This window comes from Mizuhopecten yessoensis, unplaced genomic scaffold, assembly GCF_002113885.1.
Source record: "Mizuhopecten yessoensis strain PY_sf001 unplaced genomic scaffold, ASM211388v2 scaffold9683, whole genome shotgun sequence".
Classification (NCBI taxonomy): Eukaryota; Metazoa; Mollusca; class Bivalvia; order Pectinida; family Pectinidae; genus Mizuhopecten; species Mizuhopecten yessoensis.
Window position 1 is genome coordinate 635272 of NW_018408170.1, and position 21053 is coordinate 656324.

General features: G+C 42.0%; 1 protein-coding gene across 2 annotated transcripts in view; it reads left to right on the forward strand.

Moving 5' to 3' along the window:
- Nucleotides 1-21053, forward strand: part of LOC110458649 (alpha-1,6-mannosylglycoprotein 6-beta-N-acetylglucosaminyltransferase A-like) — a 104217-nt gene that overhangs the window by 26430 nt on the left and 56734 nt on the right. For both annotated transcript variants that reach the window (XM_021510447.1, XM_021510448.1), the window contains exons 3-6: nucleotides 7136-7225; nucleotides 10651-10836; nucleotides 14840-14939; nucleotides 15575-15733. In XM_021510447.1, the coding sequence (XP_021366122.1) occupies nucleotides 10684-10836; nucleotides 14840-14939; nucleotides 15575-15733 (412 nt within the window). In that variant the 5' untranslated portion in view covers nucleotides 7136-7225; nucleotides 10651-10683. The remainder of the gene's footprint in view (nucleotides 1-7135; nucleotides 7226-10650; nucleotides 10837-14839; nucleotides 14940-15574; nucleotides 15734-21053) is intronic.

The window sequence follows — 21053 nt, forward strand, 5'->3', positions numbered from 1 at the left end:
ATGGACACATTAAACACCTACATATATGAATGTTAAAAAATGTTAATAGGCAACCAAACTGCATGTATGTTTACTGTAACCCAGCATGTCAAGATTATGACTATAGATCACTATATTATATTTGAAATATATAATATCGTAATTTGGTATTAATTAGTTAAATTAAAGCTCTATATACAGTAAACCATTAATGTGTGTGTAAGAATTGATAAATTAAAACATGTGTATAAGCTATTTAGGTTCATTTTTCACTCATTCTACATCATTAATTGTTACCCTTAAATTAAACAATCGCCCTCAAACAGCTAACACCATGCACCACATCCAATATTCCTCTAATGCATACTGTCAAAAGTTTCTTGTAAGCCTCCAGCTATAAAAATAATGTTCATTAATACTTCCTCCTAGATAAAATCAATATATTCAACACCTATGTACAGTAAAAGTTTAATATGATTTGGGGGGATACTAATCCTATGGGGGGGATACTTATCCTATGGCCAGTTTTAGTATCCGGATACTTATCCTATGGGGGATACTTATCTTATATGACACCGGGCCATCAGACCTGGGTTGTCTGTACACAGGTGTTGTAATAGATAGGCACTGTACTATGTAACGGAACATTCTTTGTGCTTGACACATTTGATACAAACCTTAGGTACAAAGTATTCAGGCAGTTAAATTATAGACTGCCCGGATGTCCAGAATGTCTGAATGTCTGAATGTAACTCCTTTGTGGAGAGGGGCTGCGGTGGCCTAGTGGTCAAGGCGTCTGACATTCTGCTTCCACTAGCCCTCCACCACTGGGCCACGGTGGCCTAGTGGTCAAGGCGTCTGACATTCTGCTACCACTAGCCCTCCACCACTGGGCCACGGTTGCCAAGTGATTAAGGCGTCTTGACATTCTGCTACCACTAGCCCTCCACCTCTGGGCTGCGGTTGCCAAGTGGTTAAGACGTCTGACATACTGCTACCACTAGCCCTCCACCACTGGGCCACGGTTTCCAAGTGATTAAGGCGTCTGACATTCTGCTACCACTAGCCCTCCACCTCTGGGCTGCGGTTGCCAAGTGGTTAAGACGTCTGACATACTGCTACCACTAGCCCTCCACCACTGGGCCCCAGTTGCCAAGTGATTAAGGCGTCTGACATTCTGCTACCACTAGCCCTCCACCACTGGGCTGCGGTGGCCTAGTGGTTAAGACGTCTGACATAATGCTACCACTAGCCCTCCACCACTGGGCCACAGTTGCCAAGTGATTAAGGCGTCTGACATTCTGCTACCACTAGCCCTCCACCACTGGACTGCGTTTGCCAAGTGGTTAAGGCGTCTGACATTCTGCTACCACTAGCCCTCCACCCCTGGGCTGCGGTGGCCAAGTGGTTAAGGCCTCTGACATTCTGCTACCACTAGCCCTCCACCCCTGGGCTGCGGTGGCCAAGTGGTTAAGGCTTCTGACATTCTGCTACCACTAGCCCTCCACCACTGGTCTGCGGTGGCCTAGTGGTTAAGACGTCTGACATAATGCTACCACTAGCCCACCACCACTGGGCCACAGTTGCCAAGTGATTAAGGCGCCTGACATTCTGCTACCACTAGCCCTCCACCACTGGGCCACGGTTGCCAAGTGATTAAGGCGCCTGACATTCTGCTACCACTAGCCCTCCACCCCTGGGCTGCGGTGGCCAAGTGGTTAAGGCCTCTGACATTCTGCTACCACTAGCCCTCCACCCCTGGGCTGCGGTGGCCAAGTGGTTAAGGCCTCTGACATTCTGCTACCACTAGCCCTCCACCACTGGTCTGCGGTGGCCTAGTGGTTAAGACGTCTGACATACTGCTACCACTAGCCCTCCACCACTGGGCCACGGTTGCCAAGTGATTAAGGCGCCTGACATTCTGCTACCACTAGCCCTCCACCTCTGGACTGCGGTTGCCAAGTGGTTAAGGCGTCTGACATTCTGCTTACCTCTAGCCCTCGATCCACCTCTGGGCTGCGGTGTCCAAGTGGTTAAGGCATCTGACATTCTGCTTACCACTAGCCCTCGATCCACCTCTGGTCTGCGGTGGCCAAGTGGTTAAGGCATCTGCCATTCTGCTACCACTAGCCCTCCACCACTGGACTGCGTTTGCCAAGTGGTTAAGGCGTCTGACATTCTGCTACCACTAACCCTCCACCACTGGGCTGCGGTGGCCAAGTGGTTAAGCCATCTGACATTCTGCTACCACTAGCCCTCCCCCACTGGGCCACAGTTGCCAAGTGATTAAGGCGCCTGACATTCTGCTACCACTAGCCCTCCACCACTGGACTGCGTTTGCCAAGTGGTTAAGGCGTCTGACATTCTGCTACCACTAGCCCTCCACCCCTGGGCTGCGGTGGCCAAGTGGTTAAGGCTTCTGACATTCTGCTACCACTAGCCCTCCACCCCTGGGCTGCGGTGGCCAAGTGGTTAAGGCCTCTGACATTCTGCTACCACTAGCCCTCCACCTCTGGGCTGCGGTGGCCAAGTGGTTAAGGCTTCTGACATTCTGCTACCACTAGCCCTCCACCTCTGGACTGCGGTTGCCAAGTGGTTAAGGCGTCTGACATTCTGCTACCACTAACCCTCCACCACTGGGCTGCGGTGGCCAAGTGGTTCAGGCATCTGCCATTCTGCTACCACTAGCCCTCCACCACTGGACTGCGTTTGCCAAGTGGTTAAGGCGTCTGACATTCTGCTTACCTCTAGCCCTCGATCCACCTCTGGGCTGCGGTGGCCAAGTGGTTAAGGCAGCTGACATTCTGCTACCACTAGCCCTCCACCTCTGGGCTGCGGTGGCCAGGGGGTTAAGGCATCTGACATTCTGCTACCGCTAGCCCTCCACCACTGGGCTGCGGTGGCCCAGTGGTTAAGACGTCTGACATAATGCTACCACTAACCCTCCACCACTGGGCCACAGTTGCCAAGTGGTTAAGGCGTCTGACATTCTGCTTACCACTAGCCCTCGATCCACCTCTGGGCTGCGGTGGCCAAGTGGTTAAGGCATCTGACATTCTGCTTACCACTAGCCCTCGATCCACCCCTGGGCTGCGGTGGCCAAGAGGTTAAGGCATCTGACATTCTGCTACCACTAGCCCTCCACCACTGGGCCGCGATGGCCAAGTGGTTAAGGCGTCTGACATTCTGCTTACCACTAGCCCTCCAACACTGGGTCACTAGTTTGAGGCCTACGTGGGGCAGTCGCCAGGCACTGGCCATTGGTCGGTGTTTTTTCTCTTGGGAGTTTTGAAAAAATTGAGGTAGAATTAAAGATGAAATAAATAAAAAAATAAATTAAAAAAATAGAATTTTTTATCAACAATGTTAACACTGACAACTGAGTTTTCTGAGAAAACATGTGCAAGGGTACATGCCATTGGCCAGGATTCGAACCCAGGACTTTGGATCAGAATACGGTCGCTCTTACAAACTGAGTTATGCATACATATGCCTGACCAGCAGCGCTATATAGCAGTCGTCAGGCCCAGATTGACTACACTTGTATATATATATAAGACAAAGTTATATAAGGGAAAGTTGAGGTATGTTTGAAATACTACCGTTGAGTTTTCTAGTATTTTGCCTGCAGTCGGAGACGGGGATCCTTAAGTCTCAGGTACCGGTGTATGATGACGTCTCGTTAAACTTTGGACGTAAGGAGGCCTCACATTATTTGTATTTGTTTGCCACGTTTTAATTTTTGATACATTTAAACAATACACCTGGTACATGTCTATCAACAGGATATTGAATACCACCTCTGGAGGTACACTTCATTTAATGTAACAGAGTACCTACCTGTAATGTACATACATTGGATATATACCTGATCTTTTAATGAGGAAATATTACTGGATGACCAGACAGGTAATTAATAACATATATACATATATACCTGCAACGGACATTAGTTAATTGTCAAACAGCTGGTACACCAGGTGTATGCATAGATATACGGGATTTTTTTTTAGATATAACTTCAAACTAGCAGCGCGCTAGCTGCTTTCACTCTTCACAAGGCGCTTTAGGTTGATTTCAAAAGGACAACATGACATAACAATTACATGTGTCACACTACAATAGCTTAAGTAACGTGACCTCACAATATACACAAGATTGGTGGATAAACAAGAGCGGTTTTAATATTTTGAAGAAATAGTCTTCTTTCTCTTCTCTTAGAATAGCGTTGTATTTGATATAAAGGTAATGCATTGAATTTATCATCGGCACATTCATGAAGACGTTTATTAACATGTAAATTTGATAAAAGATTGGTTTTAGTTTGTTGTCTATGTACAGTCATGCATGTTCTGAGTTCAAGTTGCTAGTTTAATTTGACAGATATAAAAAAAATCACCACAATTAGAACAATTTATTAGAAAAACAAAAAATATAATAAAATTATAGAACACTGGCTTCATAACCAGTATGTATGTTTACATTATGATGAGATGGTAGATATTTGTATAGAAAAATGTAAGAGAGATGGAGAGAGTTGGCCCAAGTGAACTTATGCAGTGGTGCGGCAACCGTTGTCCGTACGTCTGTCCGTCCGGTGTCTGGCGTCTGGTGTCAATATTTTAATTTAAACAAATTCTTCTTGATAACCAAAAGGCCTAGGATGATGATAGTTGGCCAGAAGCAAATGGGATGAAGGGCTACTAAGTTTGTTCAAATAAATGACCTTCACCCATTTTCAAGGTCACAGGGGTCAAATATGTTAAAAACTTTAAACAACTTCTTCTGAATAACCAAAATGCCCAGGGAGATGATATTTGGCCAGTAGCATGCTGGAGTGAAGGGCTACCAATGCAAGTTTGTTCAAACGAATGACCTTCTCTCATACTCAAGGTCACAGGGGTTAATTGTCAAAATAAACCTTTAAAAAAATTCTTCTGAATAACCAAAATGTCCAGGATGTTGATAGTTGGTCAGTAGCAGACAAAGATGAAGGGCTACCAAGTTTGTTTAAATGAATGACCTTGACTTAAATTTAAGGTCACAGGGGTCAAATATATTTGAAACTTTTAAATGACTTCTGAATAACCAAAAGTCGCAGAATGATGATATTTGGCTCATAGCATGATGGGATGAAGGGTTACCAAGTTTGTTCAAGTGAATGACCTTGAGTCGCCCAGGTTCTTTTGAATGACTTAATCATAAATACTGATATTTTGCCTGTAGCTTTATTTTAGATCACTTTTAAGGTTGCAAGTGTGAGATTTATACCGGGTGAGCGGTGCAGGCCCATTGGCCCTCTTGTTTTCTTTGTTCTGGTTTTTCCTGTTTCTATTTTCTGAATACTTAACTAAGGCTCGTCCTGCATTACACACGTCCGTTGTCCAGGTAGCTTATTTGGCTTCAGTGATGGTATATCATATTACAATCTGAATTCCAGGGTTTGAACCCCCGATCTAGCCCCACAAAATATTTTACTCTCAGAACACCTTTGTTGATTATATTTTGTTTATTTCACCTCCATTATGTTTTCATAAATAAAAGTTCAGCAATGTTTACTTTTCTTTTCAAAAAAGATTTATGGTGAAACTGGAAAAATATTTTTCAAATGCACTTTTATTTTTTATGGCAGTGGTATGGGCATCCTTAATAGAACATAAAGCTTTTGGTTTGTGACCAGATATAAATAGACCAGGTGCTTGTCCTAATGTGCGTATACAGTGTACCTCACAACTACCTCTCATACCTGGTGAAGCTCATAGTGGGTGTATAGTGGATAGTTTGTGGAATTTACTGATAAGGAAGGTTTTTAAATATTTCCGGGCCATTTTGTAATTTGGTAAATAATAATATAGAGGTTAACTCTTCTATTGAATTTTAAATAAAAATAAAAAAAGTTTTAGTAAAATTGATGGTTCTTTATTATTTGAATGAACTCAGTATTTGTCTTGGTGGTTCTTTACACTTAATGTAAATGAAAACAAGCAGTATTGCTATTAATGGTTCCATATATACTTTGTGAATAAATACAGGATTGAAATGGATGTGTCTTTACTTTGATAATGAACAACACAGTATTATAATTGATGGTTCTTCACTTTGTCAGAAGAGAGTCAATATTAATATATTAACTCATTACCAAAGGACCGGTTATCGTGATGCAGTGTGCATTTAACGCTTCTAGTCCTTCGACACAGCTCGGTGGATTTTGGGGGCAAAGTGGTGCTTTTATGGTGTAACAGTTTTGTTACTTCAATATATACATAATATACATGTAGCATGATTATCTGTGCTATCCAGTAAAAAAGATCACTGAAGCAGTCAGGAAGACTTAATCCCTTCTAAACTTTATTTCATTCACCCCTGAAGACACATTTGAACTCTTTCAATTCAAAAGTTGGAATAGTTCATTATGAAATTTCAGGGGTGATTGAGTTAAAACATATATCTAATATATAAGTCTATTTGCACTATATCATCAGTATATGCTGAGCCTGCATGCTATCCATGAGCGTAGTCATGCTTTTAGATAAATCTCCAGAATCATTATTGCTGAGCTGACTGGCTGGTCGACAAGTAATGCAGTCCGACCTTCACTCCTCGGTGGATCGACCTCCATTTCTTGCTGTAATGGGTCGAGGTCAAGGTCTGCGGTCAAGGATTTTGATTTAGCTGCACTTGTGGCACTAGCCACTTGGTGATGTTTGTTTTTTACACTTTTTCAGTCTTTTTGGACACCTTTTCATTCGGTCTAGGCTCCATGTTCCCGGGAATTTCGCCTACAAAATAAATCGAATTATCTGATAATTTTCTGGGAATTAAAGATGGTGGCCATACAACCCGCCAAATGGATCACTGAAATGACCAGCCCCTCGGGGCAAAGTCTCGGGAATAATGCGCCTCTATGGGTATGCTCCCGGTCAAATTTACGAAAATCAACAGTTCGTGTTACACACGATCAAATAATCGCAAAATTAATCACTGGTACTTCTTAGTATAAGAATATAAAGAATACGTTCAGAGGAAACGAGATCCCTCTGAATTTTCTGTAATGAAGGCACTCTATGAATAATGAAGCTGCACACGCATCTTCCGTGGTTCCGGTACTAACTGAATGAAGACAGAATTAATATTGAATGTGGCTGGTGTTTTTCAGGTAACAGATGAAGAGATGTTAGGCTAGCGCTGCTGACCTTGATGTACTGGTATACCTTGTCAGGAACCCCCTCTGTCTGAGGTGATAGAGGTGAGTGTACTGGTACCTTGTCAGGAACCCCCTCTGTCTGTGGTGATAGAGGTTAGTGTACTGGTACCTTGTCAGGAACCCCATCTGTCTGAGGTGATGGAGGTGAGTGTACTGGTACCTTATCAGGACCCCCCCTCTGTCTGTGGTGATGGAGGTGAGTGTACTGGTACCTTGTCAGGAACCCCCCGCTGTCTGAGGTGATGGAGGTTAGTGTACTCGTACCTTGTCAGGAACCCTATCTGTCTGATGTGATCGAGGTTAGTGTACTGGTACCTTGTCGGGAACCCCCGCAATCTGAGGTGATGGAGGTGAGTGTACTGGTCCCTTGTCAGGAACCCCCTCTGTCTGAGGTGACCCTCTGTCTGTGGTGATGGAGGTGAGTGTACTGGTACCTTGTCCGGAACCCCCTCTGTCTGAGGTGATGGAGGAGAGTGTACTGGGACCTTGTCAGGAACCCCCTCTGTCTGAGGTGATAGAGGTTAGTGTACTGGTACCTTGTCAGGAACCCCATCTGTCGGAGGTGATGGAGGTGAGTGTACTGGTACCTTGTCAGAAACCCCCTCTTTCTGAGGTGATGGAGGTGAGTGTACTGGTTCCTTATCAGGACCCCCCCTCTGTCTGTGGTGATGGAGGTGAGTGTACGGGTTCCTTGTCAGGAACCCCCCTCTGTCTGAGGGGATGGAGGTGGGTGGACTGGTACCTTGTCCGGAACCCCCTCTGTCTGAGGTGATGGAGGTGAGTGTACCGGTACCTTGTCAGGAACCCCCTCTGTCTGTGGTGATAGAGGTTAGTGTACTGGGACCTTGTCAGGAACCCCCCGCTGTCTGAGGTGATGGAGGGGAGTGTACTGGTACCTTGTCAGGAACCTCCTCTGTCTGAGGTGATGGAGGTGAGTGTTCTGGTACCTTATCAGGACCCCCCCTCTGCCTGTGGTGATGGAGGAGAGTGTACTGGTACCTTGTCAGGAACCACCTCTGTCTGAGGTGATGGAGGTTAGTGTACTGGTTCCTTATCAGGACCCCCCCTCTGTCTGTGGTGATGGAGGTGAGTGTACGGGTTCCTTGTCAGGAACCCCCCTCTGTCTGAGGTGGTGGAGGTGAGTGTACTGGTACCTTGTCCGGAACCCCCTCTGTCTGAGGTGATGGAGGACAGTGTACTGGGACCTTGTCAGGAACCCCCTCTGTCTGAGGTGATAGAGGTTAGTGTACTGGTACCTTGACAGGAACCCCCTCTGTCTGAGGTGATGGAGGCGAGTGTACTGGTACCTTGTCAGGAACCCCCCTCTGTCTGAGGTGATGGAGGTTAGTGTACTGGTACCTTGTCGGGAACCCCCGCCATCTGAGGTGATGGAGGTGAGTGTACTGGTACCTTGTCAGGAACCCCCTCTGTCTGAGGTGATGGAGGTGAGTGTACTGGTACCTTGTCAGAAACCCCCTCTTTCTGAGGTGATGGAGGTGAGTGTACTGGTACCTTGTCAGGAACCCCCGCCATCTGAGGTGATGGAGGTGAGTGTACTGGTACCTTGTCAGAACCCCCCTCTTTCTGAGGTGATGGAGGTGAGTGTACTGGTACTTTGTCAGAAACCCCCTCTTTCTGAGGTGATGGAGGTGAGTGTACTGGTACCTTGTCCGGAACCCCCTCTGTCTGAGGTGATGGAGGTGAGTGTACAGGTCCCTTGTCAGGAACCCCCTCTGTCTGAGGTGATAGAGGTGAGTGACCTTGATGTACTGGTAGACCTTGTCAGGAACCCCCTCTGTCTGAGGTGATTGAGGTGAGTGTACTGGTACCTTGTCAGGAACCCCCTCTGTCTGAGGTGATGGAGTTGAGTGTACTGGTACCTTGTCAGGAACCCCCCTCTGTCTGAGGTGATGGAGGTGAGTGTATTGGTACCTTCTCAGGAACCCCCTCTGTCTGAGGTGATGGAGGGGAGTGTACTGGTACCTTGTCAGGAACCCCCTCTGTCTGAGGTGATAGAGGTGAGTGACCTTGATGTACTGGTAGACCTTGTCAGGAACCCCCTCTGTCTGAGGTGATAGAGGTGAGTGACCTTGATGTACTGGTAGACCTTGTCAGGAACCCCCTCTGTCTGAGGTGATAGAGGTGAGTGACCTTGATGTACTGGTAGACCTTGTCAGGAACCCCCTCTGTCTGAGGTGATGGAGGTTAGTGTACTGGTACCTTATCAGGGACCCCCTCTGGCTGAGGTGATGGAGGTGAGTGTACAGGTACCTTGTCAGGAACCCCCTCTGTCTTAGGTGATAGAGGTGAGTGTACTGGTACCTAGCAGGAACCCCCTCTGTCTGAGGGGATGAAGGGGAGTGTACTGGTACCTTGTTAGTAACCCCCTCTGTCTGAGGGGATGGAGGTGAGTGTACTGGTACCTTGTCAGGAACCCCCTCTGTCTGAGGTGATGGAGGGGAGTGTACTGGTACCTTGTCAAGAACCCCCTCTGTCTGAGGTGATAGAGGTGAGTGTACTGGTACCTAGCAGGAACCCCCTCTGTCTGAGGTGATGAAGGTGAGTGTACTGGTACCTTGTTAGTAACCCCCTCTGTCTGAGGTGATGGAGGTGAGTGTACTGGTACCTTGTCAGGAACCCCCGCTGTCTGAGGTGATGGAGGTTAGTGTACTCGTACCTTGTCAGGAACCCCATCTGTCTGATGTGATGGAGGTGAGTGTACTGGTACCTTGTCAGGAACTCCCTCTGTCTTAAGTGATAGAGGTGAGTGTACTGGTACCTTGTCAGGAACCTCCTCTGTCTGAGGTGATGGAGGTGAGTGTACTGGTACCTTGTCAGGAACCTCCTCTGTCTGAGGTGATGGAGGTGAGTGTACTGGTACCTTGTCAGGACCCTCCTCTGTCTGAGGTGATGGAGGTGAGTGTACAGGTACCTTGTCAGGAACCCCCTCTGTCTGAGGTGATAGAGGTGAGTGTACTGGTACCTTGTCAGGAACTCCCTCTGTCTTAAGTTATAGAGGTGAGTGTACTGGTACCTTGTCAGGAACCCCCTCTGTCTGAGGTGATGGAGGTTAGTGTACTGGTACCTTATCAGGAACCCCTTCTGTCTGAGATGATGGAGGTGATTCTTGTTGTTATTGGAAGAGAATCAACAGTTTTGGCTGGTAGATTTATCTACAGATCGTGCAAATGAATTATTTAATAATAAATACCATCCAAACCGTGGAGTCACACAAGGGATGACCTACCTTAACCCTTTCACCCCTTGGTAACTTTAGTAGACTCTACCATGCATTTATTGGGATGAGTCCATTATGGTCTACAGTGGTGAAAGGGTTAATCAGGAATCTCACTTCAGTAAAAGCACTTCAGTTCTATAAGAAAATCAACAAACTCGGGATTATTGTAGTCCAAGTCGGCAGAGCTTCATATGGGATAAAGTATGAGATAAATTGTTTTTGTTTGTAGATGACGATGGAGCAGACGTAGCCAGGTGTTACCATGGCGGTGACACTATGGCGGATGTGTGGCCGTATTCCAAATAGTCGACAACTGCTTTTATTGGCATGCCTACTCTTCTTCTTCTGGTGTGTCACACTCTATCGCATGTCCACCACCTCGGGGGGAACTGAGAAGGAGAGCGAAATCTTAAAGGTAAGGTCAAGGTCAGGAAAGGTCAATGCCATTATTGGTCAATTTCAAAATTCAGGTTATTTTTGGGTCATTGAGCATCAATCTTGGGGTCATATACTCTGGTAGTAAAGGTCAAACTTACATAGAGTCAGTTACAGGATTCCTGATCAAAGTTTCTGAATTTTGACCTTAATAATTCTGAACAAATTTCTGATCGAATCTGATAACTTAATGTGTCATGTCAATACAATTAATGTAAGGGATAAAGCTTAAAAATTAATAAAGCTATTCCAGGACATATGTTACAGGGTGGGCGTCTCCCCAGTCACCTCTGGTAAGCCTGTTGTCGGAATATTGTGACAGGGTGGATGTCTCCCCAGTCACCTCTGGTTAGCCTGTTGTCGGAATAATGTGACAGGGTGGATGTTTCCCCAGTCACCTCTGGTAAGCTTGTTGTCGGAATAATGTGACAGGTTGGGTGTCTCCTTAGTCACCTCTGGTTAGTCTGTTATCAGAATAATGTGACAGGGTGGGTGTCTCCTTAGTGACCTCTGGTTAGTGTGTTATCAGAATAATGTGACAGGGTGGGTGTCTCCTTAGTCACCTCTGGTTAGTCTGTTATCAGAATAATGTGACAGGGTGGGTGTCTCCTTAGTTACCTCTGGTTAGTCTGTTATCAGAATAATGTGACAGGGTGGGTGTCTCCTTAGTCACCTCTGGTTAGTCTGTTATCAGAATAATGTGACAGGGTGGGTGTCTCCTTAGTCACCTCTGGTTAGTCTGTTATCAGAATAATGTGACAGGGTGGGTGTCTCCTTAGTCACCTCTGGTTAGTCTGTTATCAGAATAATGTGACAGGGTGGGTGTCTCCTTAGTCACCTCTGGTTAGTCTGTTATCAGAATAATGTGACAGGGTGGGTGTCTCCTTAGTCACCTCTGGTTAGTCTGTTATCAGAATAATGTGACAGGGTGGGTGTCTCCTTAGTCACCTCTGGTTAGTCTGTTATCAGAATAATGTGACAGGGTGGGTGTCTCCTTAGTCACCTCTGGTTAGTCTGTTATCAGAATAATGTGACAGGGTGGGTGTCTCCTTAGTCACCTCTGGTTAGTCTGTTATCAGAATAATGTGACAGGGTGGGTGTCTCCCTAGTCACCTCTGGTTAGTCTGTTATCAGAATAATGTGACAGGGTGGGTGTCTCCCTAGTCACCTCTGGTTAGTCTGTTATCAGAATAATGTGACAGGGTGGGTGTCTCCCTAGTCACCTCTGGTTAGTCTGTTATCAGAATAATGTGACAGGGTGGGTGTCTCCTTAGTTACCTCTGGTTAGTCTGTTATCAGAATAATGTGACAGGGTGGGTGTCTCCCTAGTCACCTCTGGTTAGTCTGTTATCAGAATAATGTGACAGGGTGGGTGTCTCCCTAGTCACCTCTGGTTAGTCTGTTATCAGAATAATGTGACAGGGTGGGTGTCTCCCTAGTCACCTCTGGTTAGTCTGTTATCAGAATAATGTGACAGGGTGGGTGTCTCCCTAGTCACCTCTGGTTAGTCTGTTATCAGAATAATGTGACAGGGTGGGTGTCTCCCTAGTCACCTCTGGTTAGTCTGTTATCAGAATAATGTGACAGGGTGGGTGTCTCCCTAGTCACCTCTGGTTAGTCTGTTATCAGAATAATGTGACAGGGTGGGTGTCTCCCTAGTCACCTCTGGTTAGTCTGTTATCAGAATAATGTGACAGGGTGGGTGTCTCCCTAGTCACCTCTGGTTAGTCTGTTATCAGAATAATGTGACAGGGTGGGTGTCTCCCTAGTCACCTCTGGTTAGTCTGTTATCAGAATAATGTGACAGGGTGGGTGTCTCCTTAGTCACCTCTGGTTAGTCTGTTATCAGAATAATGTGACAGGGTGGGTGTCTCCCTAGTTACCTCTGGTTAGTCTGTTATCAGAATAATGTGACAGGGTGGGTGTCTCCCTAGTCACCTCTGGTTAGTGTGTTATCAGAATAATGTGACAGGGTGGGTGTCTCCCTAGTCACCTCTGGTTAGTCTGTTATCAGAATAATGTGACAGGGTGGGTGTCTCCCTAGTCACCTCTGGTAAGTCTGTTATCAGAATAATGTGACAGGGTGGCTGTCTCCCTAGTCACCTCTGGTGAGTCTGTTGTCAGAATAATGTGACAGGGTGGGTGTCTCCCCAGTCACCTCTGGTTAGTGTGTTATCAGAGTATCAGGACAGGGTGGGTGTCTCCCTAGTCACCTCTGGTTAGTGTGTTATCAGAATAATGTGACAGGGTGGGTGTCTCCCTAGTCACCTCTGGTTAGCCTGTTATCACAATAATGTGACAGGGTGGGCAGTCCTACCGTCCGTCATCCGTCCTTAAACAATTCTTGTTATCGGTATTCCTCAAGAAGTGCCAGAGGGATCTTTCTGATTTCTTGACTGATCGGATCAACAACATGGCCGACAGGCAGCCATCTTGGATTTTTATAGTTAAAGTTTGTTATCACTATTTCATGGGAAGTACCAGGGGGAACTTTCTCAAATTTTATATGTAGGATCCCCTTGGTCCCTAGCTGTGCAGGGCATCTTTTGAGACTGATCTGATAAACAACATGGCCGACAGGCAGCCATCTTGAATTTTGATAGTGAAAGTTTGTTATCGCTATTTCTCGGAAGTACCAAAGGGATCTTTCTCAAATTAAATATGTAGGTTCCCCTTGGTCCCTAGCTGTGCAGTGCAACTTTTGAGACTGATCTGATAAATAACATGGCCTACAGGCAGCCATCTTGTATTTTGATTGTGAAAGTTTGTTATCGCTATTTCTTGGAAAGTACGGGAGGGATCTTTCTCAAATTTTATATGTAGGTTCCCCTTGTTCCCTTGTTGTGTAGGAGTGCCTGAAATGGATGGTCTTCTGCTCTCCAATGGCGATTAAAATCTTGCTCTGGCGACCAAAAGTTGTCAAAAGTGTGGTGGCCCAAAAAAAATAATTTGGGCGACTGTTGAAAAATTACTGAATAAAAGAAATTATAGTCCCTTCCACATTAACTGGCCATGGGGGGGGCAGTACATTTTTCAGTTGTCATGATTTAATTTGAGTCGAACTGTTCGTGATTTAGAAAATGTGATGATTTTTTTTTTCAGATTTTCTATATAAATACTGCCAGGGTATCTTCTTTAAGGTGCGAGTTTTGTATATTTCTTTGGGAATCATGTCGGGTTTTAACTAGGGTTGAAGAATTCATTTTTTTTATGTTTTATTCTGTTTTACATATTACAAACATTGTCATATTATATGTAATTTAAATGTGCTGAAGCATTATGTTAAATTTAGGTGTGGATAAATTTCTTCCCAAAATTATTTTGGCCACCAATATTTTACTCGCCCCCAAACAAAATTTTTGGCCAGCCAATGCAGGTTCCCAACTATCCTTTATTGTTCATGTTTACTTTTGAAACTGATCAGTTAAACAAAATGGCCTACCGACAGCCATCTTCGATTTTTTACCTTGAAGGTTTGTTAGTACTATTTCTCAGGAATAACTTCAAACTTTCTCAAATTTGATATGTATAGGTTCCCCTTGATCCTTCGTTGTGCATGTTAGATTTTGAGACTGATCATAAATACAAAATGGCTAAAGGAAGAAATAAACAGATCTTTCTCATATTGCAATGATCGATTCTATTTCTTTCACATTAAGTACTGTAATAGTAAATATGTGAAATGACAAACTCACTTTAAAAGTTGGCTTTCATACACATCAGTATTAAGTTTAGATCAAAAGTTACCTCAAGGTGCATTTACTGTTAACATGACTCGATCAAACAGATTAGAGGAAAGAAGGGAAAAGATCGAACTGACAAAGAACTAATGAAGATGGTACAGTGGTGGGCGACACCCCTGGGAGCTCTTGTTACACAATATTATTTCTATGGACAGGTATTACTTTTGTGAAGAGAATTATTCTGATAAGAGATACTGGTTTTGATTTATCAATACTTAAATCTTTTTCTTCTATTTCCAGAATGAAATTATCCAGTTGAGCGAAAATTATGTGCGAGCACTCGCCCGGGAGAATTCTGATATCGTGGACGGCCCCTATGCTGGGCGTTTCACAGCTTATGGTAATATTTACAAAATGAAAACTGTCAGGTAATGTAATTTCAGGTTCAAAGTCACATAAATTATTGGATAAAGATATTTCGTTGTTTATTTGTGAGTGGACATGATCTCAATTTTGTTGTTGTGAATATTAAGTTATTGACTTAGAGTTGTTATCCTTCCATTGTTGAATAAAAATTCAGGAGGATGAATTGTTTAAAAAATGGTCATCATTAAACGTTTCATCAAGTGCTGACCAACCCGGTGCACAGTATTCACCTGCCAATTCCAACATTCAGATGTATCGAGATTTATTATAATAGCGACCAAGTAAAATCTGTACTCCGACACATTTTCTAGTTCAACCAATTTGTTTTATCCCACAGGGTGTCAGATTGGACAGGTTTTGCTGAACAACAGATTGACTGTAGTTGTTTAGTGTTAAATTTCATGTTGAAACACCTGAACAAGCATTCAGGAATATTAACTCATTTACCCCTGAAGACACATTTGAACTCTTCCAATTCAAAGGTTGGCAGGGTTCATTTTGAAATTTCAGGGGTGGATGAGTTAAATGAAGATTTCAGATCAGCTACACAAATTGATGAGAACGACATAATCCTAGAGTCTGACATGTTTTTAATTTTGTTCTCAATAGATTTGAAGAAAACGATGGCAGTGCTGTTGGAGAGCATGCTGGAGCGACTCAATAAGTTAGAGATTAAAATTAACAATGCTATCAACGGGACCAACGGAACCAATTCAAATGTTACGAACGGTCAATCAATGCGCTCCAACTATCAGTTACGGGCCGAAGGTAGGTACTCACAACAGTTAGTAGTACACAAACCAGCATTAGAGGAAATCTTAAGATGGAAGTTATAGATAGGTGGTCTTTATAGACAGTTTGTTGTACACAAACCAGCATTAGAGGAAATCTTAAGATGGAAGTTATAGATAGGTGGTCTTTATAGACAGTTTGTTGTACACAAACCAGCATTAGAGGAAATCTTAAGATGGAAGTTATAGATAGGTGGTCTTTATAGACAGTTTGTTGTACACAAACCAGCATTAGAGGAAATCTTAAGATGGAAGTTATAGATAGGTGGTCTTTATAGACAGTTTGTTGTACACAAACCAGCATTAGAGGAAATCTTAAGATGGAAGTTATAGATAGGTGGTCTTTATAGACAGTTTGTTGTACACAAACCAGCATTAGAGGAAATCTTAAGATGGAAGTTATAGATAGGTGGTCTTTATAGACAGTTTGTTGTACACAAACCAGCATTAGAGGAAATCTTAAGATGGAAGTTATAGATAGGTGGTCTTTATAGACAGTTTGTTGTACACAAACCAGCATTAGAGGAAATCTTAAGATGGAAGTTATAGATAGGTGGTCTTTATAGACAGTTTGTTGTACACAAACCAGCATTAGAGGAAATCTTAAGATGGAAGTTATAGATAGGTGGTCTTTATAGACAGTTTGTTGTACACAAACCAGCATTAGAGGAAATCTTAAGATGGAAGTTATAGATAGGTGGTCTTTATAGACAGTTTGTTGTACACAAACCAGCATTAGAGGAAATCTTAAGATGGAAGTTATAGATAGGTGGTCTTTATAGACAGTTTGTTGTACACAAACCAGCATTAGAGGAAATCTTAAGATGGAAGTTATAGATAGGTGGTCTTTATAGACAGTTTGTTGTACACAAACCAGCATTAGAGGAAATCTTAAGATGGAAGTTATAGATAGGTGGTCTTTATAGACAGTTTGTTGTACACAAACCAGCATTAGAGGAAATCTTAAGATGGAAGTTATAGATAGGTGGTCTTTATAGACAGTTTGTTGTACACAAACCAGCATTAGAGGAAATCTTAAGATGGAAGTTATAGATAGGTGGTCTTTATAGACAGTTTGTTGTACACAAACCAGCATTAGAGGAAATCTTAAGATGGAAGTTATAGATAGGTGGTCTTTATAGACAGTTTGTTGTACACAAACCAGCATTAGAGGAAATCTTAAGATGGAAGTTATAGATAGGTGGTCTTTATAGACAGTTTGTTGTACACAAACCAGCATTAGAGGAAATCTTAAGATGGAAGTTATAGATAGGTGGTCTTTATAGACAGTTTGTTGTACACAAACCAGCATTAGAGGAAATCTTAAGATGGAAGTTATAGATAGGTGGTCTTTATAGACAGTTTGTTGTACACAAACCAGCATTAGAGGAAATCTTAAGATGGAAGTTATAGATAGGTGGTCTTTATAGACAGTTTGTTGTACACAAACCAGCATTAGAGGAAATCTTAAGATGGAAGTTATAGATAGGTGGTCTTTATAGACAGTTTGTTGTACACAAACCAGCATTAGAGGAAATCTTAAGATGGAAGTTATAGATAGGTGGTCTTTATAGACAGTTTGTTGTACACAAACCAGCATTAGAGGAAATCTTAAGATGGAAGTTATAGATAGGTGGTCTTTATAGACAGTTTGTTGTACACAAACCAGCATTAGAGGAAATCTTAAGATGGAAGTTATAGATAGGTGGTCTTTATAGACAGTTTGTTGTACACAAACCAGCATTAGAGGAAATCTTAAGATGGAAGTTATAGATAGGTGGTCTTTATAGACAGTTTGTTGTACACAAACCAGCATTAGAGGAAATCTTAAGATGGAAGTTATAGATAGGTGGTCTTTATAGACAGTTTGTTGTACACAAACCAGCATTAGAGGAAATCTTAAGATGGAAGTTATAGATAGGTGGTCTTTATAGACAGTTTGTTGTACACAAACCAGCATTAGAGGAAATCTTAAGATGGAAGTTATAGATAGGTGGTCTTTATAGACAGTTTGTTGTACACAAACCAGCATTAGAGGAAATCTTAAGATGGAAGTTATAGATAGGTGGTCTTTATAGACAGTTTGTTGTACACAAACCAGCATTAGAGGAAATCTTAAGATGGAAGTTATAGATAGGTGGTCTTTATAGACAGTTTGTTGTACACAAACCAGCATTAGAGGAAATCTTAAGATGGAAGTTATAGATAGGTGGTCTTTATAGACAGTTTGTTGTACACAAACCAGCATTAGAGGAAATCTTAAGATGGAAGTTATAGATAGGTGGTCTTTATAGACAGTTTGTTGTACACAAACCAGCATTAGAGGAAATCTTAAGATGGAAGTTATAGATAGGTGGTCTTTATAGACAGTTTGTTGTACACAAACCAGCATTAGAGGAAATCTTAAGATGGAAGTTATAGATAGGTGGTCTTTATAGACAGTTTGTTGTACACAAACCAGCATTAGAGGAAATCTTAAGATGGAAGTTATAGATAGGTGGTCTTTATAGACAGTTTGTTGTACACAAACCAGCATTAGAGGAAATCTTAAGATGGAAGTTATAGATAGGTGGTCTTTATAGACAGTTTGTTGTACACAAACCAGCATTAGAGGAAATCTTAAGATGGAAGTTATAGATAGGTGGTCTTTATAGACAGTTTGTTGTACACAAACCAGCATTAGAGGAAATCTTAAGATGGAAGTTATAGATAGGTGGTCTTTATAGACAGTTTGTTGTACACAAACCAGCATTAGAGGAAATCTTAAGATGGAAGTTATAGATAGGTGGTCTTTATAGACAGTTTGTTGTACACAAACCAGCATTAGAGGAAATCTTAAGATGGAAGTTATAGATAGGTGGTCTTTATAGACAGTTTGTTGTACACAAACCAGCATTAGAGGAAATCTTAAGATGGAAGTTATAGATAGGTGGTCTTTATAGACAGTTTGTTGTACACAAACCAGCATTAGAGGAAATCTTAAGATGGAAGTTATAGATAGGTGGTCTTTATAGACAGTTTGTTGTACACAAACCAGCATTAGAGGAAATCTTAAGATGGAAGTTATAGATAGGTGGTCTTTATAGACAGTTTGTTGTACACAAACCAGCATTAGAGGAAATCTTAAGATGGAAGTTATAGATAGGTGGTCTTTATAGACAGTTTGTTGTACACAAACCAGCATTAGAGGAAATCTTAAGATGGAAGTTATAGATAGGTGGTCTTTATAGACAGTTTGTTGTACACAAACCAGCATTAGAGGAAATCTTAAGATGGAAGTTATAGATAGGTGGTCTTTATAGACAGTTTGTTGTACACAAACCAGCATTAGAGGAAATCTTAAGATGGAAGTTATAGATAGGTGGTCTTTATAGACAGTTTGTTGTACACAAACCAGCATTAGAGGAAATCTTAAGATGGAAGTTATAGATAGGTGGTCTTTATAGACAGTTTGTTGTACACAAACCAGCATTAGAGGAAATCTTAAGATGGAAGTTATAGATAGGTGGTCTTTATAGACAGTTTGTTGTACACAAACCAGCATTAGAGGAAGTCTTAAATGTAAGTTATAGATAGGTGGTCTTTATAGATAGTTTGTTGTACACAAACCAGCATTAGAGGAAGTCTTAAATGTAAGTTATAGATAGGTGGTCTTTATAGATAGTTTGTTGTACACAAACCAGCATTAGAGGAAGTCTTAAATGTAAGTTATAGATAGGTGGTCTTTATAGATAGTTTGTTGTACACAAACCAGCATTAGAGGAAGTCTTAAATGTAAGTTATAGATAGGTGGTCTTTATAGATAGTTTGTTGTACACAAACCAGCATTAGAGGAAGTCTTAAATGTAAGTTATAGATAGGTGGTCTTTATAGATAGTTTGTTGTACACAAACCAGCATTAGAGGAAGTCTTAAATGTAAGTTATAGATAGGTGGTCTTTATAGATAGTTTGTTGTACACAAACCAGCATTAGAGGAAGTCTTAAATGTAAGTTATAGATAGGTGGTCTTTATAGATAGTTTGTTGTACACAAACCAGCATTAGAGGAAGTCTTAAATGTAAGTTATAGATAGGTGGTCTTTATAGATAGTTTGTTGTACACAAACCAGCATTAGAGGAAGTCTTAAATGTAAGTTATAGATAGGTGGTCTTTATAGATAGTTTGTTGTACACAAACCAGCATTAGAGGAAGTCTTAAATGTAAGTTATAGATAGGTGGTCTTTATAGATAGTTTGTTGAACACAAACCAGCATTAGAGGAAGTCTTAAATGAAAGTTATAGATAGGTGGTCTTTATAGATAGTTTGTTGTATACAAAACAGCATTAGAGGAAATCTTAAGATGGACGTTATAGATAGGTGGTCTTTATAGACAGTTTGTTGTACACAAACCAGCATTAGAGGAAATCTTAAGATGGAAGTTATAGATGGGTGGTCTTTATAGATAGGTGGTCTTTATAGATAGGTGGTCTTTATAGATAGTTTGTTGTACACAAACCAGCATTAGAGGAAATCTAGGATGGAAGTTATAGATAGGTAGTCTTTATAGACAGTTTGTTGTATACAAGCCAGCATTAGAGGAAATCTAAGATGGAAGTTATAGATAGGTGGTCTTTTTAGACAGTTTGTTGTACACAAACCAGCATTAGAGGAAGTCTTAAATGTAAGTTATAGATAGGTGGTCTTTATAGATAGTTTGTTGAACACAAACCAGCATTAGAGGAAGTCTTAAATGAAAGTTATAGATAGGTGGTCTTTATAGATAGTTTGTTGTATACAAAACAGCATTAGAGGAAATCTTAAGATGGACGTTATAGATAGGTGGTCTTTATAGATAGGTGGACGTTATAGATAGGTGGTCTTTATAGATAGGTGGTCTTTATAGATAGGTGGTCTTTATAGATAGGTGGTCTTTATAGATAGGTGGTCTTTATAGACACCCTTTAAACACCTTTTTTGACATCTTGATCGATTTATTACATGTGTTGCAGATCTTGCTTTTGAAATAAATGACTTGGATATCATATATCTAGATGGGTCGATAAGAAAGGTAAAATCAGAAGTGTCAATTAATTACTAGATTACCAGGAGATCTTAATTGGTCAAATTTGATATAGATATTGATCCCAATAGATTTAGTAAAAAAAATCCGAAGTTATAAGTATTAAAGAGTAGTAAAGTTCCCTTTTTTGATGGGTTCCACACATTTTCCCCTAAATCAAAACCTCTCAGCCCTATTCCAAAATAGTTTTTGAAAAAAACAACAACACTGCATTGCTTCATTCATCAATATCTGTT